At 39.1% G+C, this 4247-nt stretch overlaps 1 protein-coding gene across 3 annotated transcripts; it reads right to left on the bottom strand.

The window, feature by feature from the left end:
• Nucleotides 1-365: 365 nt before the first annotated feature.
• Nucleotides 366-3926, bottom strand: LOC113323758. Of its 3 annotated transcripts, XM_026572100.1 has the most exons (7): nt 3558-3926; nt 3139-3211; nt 2288-2985; nt 2151-2208; nt 1883-1966; nt 1668-1784; nt 366-1563 (listed from the first exon to the last, which is right to left on the bottom strand). In XM_026572100.1, the coding sequence occupies exons 5-7, from the start codon at nt 1943-1945 to the stop codon at nt 604-606; spliced, it is 1140 nt and encodes a 379-aa protein (XP_026427885.1). In that variant the 5' UTR covers nt 1946-1966; nt 2151-2208; nt 2288-2985; nt 3139-3211; nt 3558-3926; the 3' UTR covers nt 366-603. The 3 variants fall into 3 exon arrangements, with proteins under 3 accessions (XP_026427885.1, XP_026427884.1, XP_026427883.1); XM_026572099.1 differs by having other exon boundaries at nt 1883-2208; nt 2288-2988; XM_026572098.1 differs by having other exon boundaries at nt 1883-2208.
• Nucleotides 3927-4247: the final 321 nt, after the last annotated feature.

Raw genomic sequence — 4247 nt, 5'->3', positions numbered from 1 at the left:
TTCAACTGATTGATGTTGGGAGCTGGGACTAGGGAGGGAGGAAACGAAAAGCCTCTCGCTACTACTGGCTACTGCATTTTGGTAATTAATATGACATTAATTCTTCACCAGGATTCCAGAGAGAATTTGTCTCTTGGTATCTTTGAAATAGTTAACAAAATTTAAAAACCTGAATTAAACGTGACTTGTTCTACGGACGTAACATACCCTTACCAAGTATACCGGGAGCGTTCTCCACCCATTCGAGAAATATTAAAAGTTTTTTAAAGTAATGGTCTCTTTGGAATCCCGGTGAAGAATAAAAATACCATTTTCCCATGCAGAATAATGTTTAGGAACATAAAAAACTCGTCTCCTAATGGGATTGCAAATTAAAAAAAAGTTCTTGTACTTAAAGACTTACAAACGAGTTTCGAAACAAACCAAACCATTGGGTGACCTATCTTACAGACTTAACAAGTTCATCCGCCATAAATCTATAGACTTGCTTGCTACTGACATACACCCATTTACAAGACAGACACAGACTGTACATAACCGTTGAGTAAATACAACAAAACTGCTTCTTTCACCGCATCGTAACTATTGAGCGAGTACACAAATTCAACTAAGCACGGTCCCTAGAATAGATTCATTCCGTAATTTGATTCTCTGAGCCAGCTTTTCCTGAATAGCTTTTCGCTGGGATGAAATCTTAGCTTCAGCTTCTCTTTTCTGAATTTTTACCTCTGAAAGTTCAGCATTAATTTCGTCTTCTCTTGTCGAGAGGCTAACATATTTGATCTGCATTGCATCCAATACTAGTTCATGGCTTTCAACTTCTTTATCTATCCAGAATGAAGACTTCCAATAGTTAATAAGTCGATTTAATCCTTCACGAAGCCACTTAATATTAAATTCCAAGGCCTCCGCATCTTTGATGAATCCTTCCCATCTCTCCAGCAAGGCTTCACTCAATTCTGAACCTCGCACATTTTCCATTGCCGGGATAATCTTCAATAAACTGGTAACACATGTGAGTAACACAGCATCATTGAACTTAATGACTTTTTTAGTCGCCATATGCCCGTGCTTTTCATAGATCTTCTTATACAAAACTACATGTTCTTCCGGGATCTTGAAGTTATCCACAAATTCAAATCCTTCCACTCTCTCTTGAGCTGAAGAACTTGTAAACCCTGGGGGCGAAGGAAAGACATCTATGGAAGTTAAAATGTTTAACAAGGTAGAATCAGTAATCAGGCCCTTAGAAGAGGATGCGTCCATTGTAGCATCCACAGGTTCCTCAGCAAGCTCACCCATTTCAAGTGATCCAATTCCTGTAGTTTCTGCTCCAGAACAAGACGACATATTCCTTTTGGGTACATTTATGCCATGCGAGTGCTTCACACTAGTGTGCGGTATATCTTTCTCCTTCTCTTTTATCACGAATTCCAGGGTCCGGAGGATAGGAGTGCCAGGTATAGTCATAGGTTCAGATTCATGATTACCAATTCCCTTTCCATCACCAGGGCGAGATTCTTCTGTACTTATCTTTCTCTTTTTAGACAGAAAGAGAGGATCCTGTAAGATGTGGAACAAGAATACTAAAATTAGAAAGGGTATAAATACTGAAATTAAAAAGGGTGAGAAACAACATGAGAAAGGAGAAAAGACAACAAAATCACCGGGTCTAGGACTTCATGGCCTTGATTGCCGTCCACTCTCTCATGGAAAGAGTCCCTACGAGACAATTCCCCCCCAAGGTATTCGTTCCTTTCTTTCTCATGGATAAAACAACCTGACTGCAAAAAAAGGGTGACAAGGTTGAAAACAATTGAAAAGAAGAATGTTGTACTGCTAATAACAAGGAGTAAAACACTTCGCTGTCCACATCCTCTACCTCGGAGGTACCTTCCTCTAAGCCAAGCACTATTAACTGATTTTGATCACCCTTTTGCCACATTATATCAGACCGGACCTGAACCTGCAAGAATTAACAGGAAACAAACGACCACTGTCTCCAGGTGTACCGAATATACATAAAAGAGTGAAAAAAAATTAAAATATTTTAGGCCATACATCATTCACCACCAATTCTCGAATAATATGGGGGTATTCAGGAGATTTCGTGCATAATACACAAAGGATATGGGGTTGCTAGACATTACTTTCTATCTTTCGTCCGCACAGATTAAGCAGCCCAGGCATGATATCAAGAGCCCAAACCTACAACAATAGTAACATAAATGATATATGAATCCAAAAAGATTACACATACACAAAAATCAACTGAAGTGCCACTTACCAGCAAGGCATGTCCAATTCCGACCACCTTGTAAGCATGTTTTCCACCAGCACCACTGTTCTCTTTGTTGGCATGATATAGTTGTTGTGATCTTAATCTCCATTTTGTAATACTATCAAATGTTACTTCTCCCCAAGGGTATTTGTTAAATTCCTCCAAGTCCAACTAAATGCCAATAATTGATGTTTATGGGATCTCTATCTTGACGGCTCATTAGGAAGTTGTGCACAACCAAAAGTAATGCAAATTTAACCCTGTCTAGAGAAGGGCAAGTAGAATTATTTTTGAAGAGGAGAACCTTCACTTCTGATGCACTTACATGATTTTGGTTGGGGAAATGGGTCCTCATCAGGGTTGGCAGATTTGTGGAATACACAAAAGCTTTCTCGGGTTTCTTGAAACTAAGCCCTGTAATCAAAGCAAATTCTCTCTTACCAAAATGCAGTAGTTTTTCACCAACCTTAAAGTGCATTTCATCTTTATCATCCATTTGAATCTCCCTTGAGAGTAAGAAACGAACAATTGTGCCGCTGAACTTGGAATCTTCTGGCACGGAAAGTAGATGGCCAATTGCTGTGCCCTTAAATATGGCTTGCTCATCAACAGACAGCCGTTTCCGTATTTCCGCTAATAGCAGTAAGCTTTAGTAATTATGTATCTGCATATGCTTATTCCTAAACTCCGGAGGGTGAATATAGCTGCTACAACCCGCAAAAAGAATTACGAATCAGCCTTTATGAGTTCTTTGAATGTAAAATTGAGGGAGACACAATTAAGATAAAATTTGTAATGCATGCAAATTTGGATTTTTGCAGCAATTCACTTCACTCAATTACAAATTTTGAATTCACCTGTCAATGTCATTAGCACCTTCAACTGCTACTTTTTTACGAAGGCTTCTCCTTCTATCCATAAGTTGGGAGTCTACAAACAATAATTGTGGGTTAGTAACGATCATTTGCGAAGAAAAATGAGAGAGATATAACTCTACGTTAAGACTGAAACATTCAGTGCCAATGCTTGTCTGGCCACTTCCTTCATATATACTCAAAATTATGATTCCTTTCATATATAGTTGATATCCCCATTGACATAATAATGACAAGCCAGCAACAGATCCCCATAGAAAGCTGTCATCTAAGTGGCACAATCTAAGTTCCATTGACGAATTTTATCAAACAGTTAACATGCATGTTAAAGTTAATTTCTCCACTGATTCCAAAGAAAATAGAGTATAAGACAAATAAAGGCTGTAAACCCAAAGAATTACCTGATTTTGGAGGTAACAACAACAACACCATCAATAAATCGACTTTCCCAACTGAAATTGCAGTTTCTGAAAGATGGTTTAGAAGTCTAGTACCGAAAGAAATGGGAATCACTTATCCAAATATACACAACGAAGGCCTTCGTCCTTATTGTTCAAAGGAGGAGTTTAGTGGGTTCTGAACTGTGTTTTCATATCTGTCCATTCAGTGGTATATGCTTCAGTGACCTGACCTTAAATGAATCATTACAAGTGGTGTTACGGGCGAGACACAGGTGGCGTCAAAATGAACTCCGTGGCATCAAGGAACATAGAGCTAATACACGCGTTAGAGGGCAGTTTAGTCTACCACTCCGGGCCTCCGGCACTCCGGGTTTTATTGTGTTCTTTCGTGCGTGGGTGTCTGCATACCGCAAATAAAAATCAACCTCATAAATTATAAGCAAACCCATTTTTACGTCCAGGGGTTCAAACCCAACTGTATGGGTTTGTAATAGTCTAGTTGTGTATAATTGGGTTTGGCGTGTTGGATCAGATGGTGGGACCAGTCTGACTAGTTGGTTGGGGTAAAGGTTTGAATTTGGCTTTCGCGTAGTCTGGTATGAGGCAGGAATCGTAGTTTGTTTTAATAAATTCTTCCCTTGCTCAATGACGAGAACCAGATGGGTGCATTAAATTAGTTCAGAAATTACT

Source organism: Papaver somniferum, chromosome 11 (genome assembly GCF_003573695.1).
Source record: "Papaver somniferum cultivar HN1 chromosome 11, ASM357369v1, whole genome shotgun sequence".
Lineage (NCBI taxonomy): Eukaryota > Viridiplantae > Streptophyta > Magnoliopsida > Ranunculales > Papaveraceae > Papaver > Papaver somniferum.
Note: the sequence above shows the minus strand (reverse complement) of the source record. Positions and strands in the feature narration are given on the sequence as shown.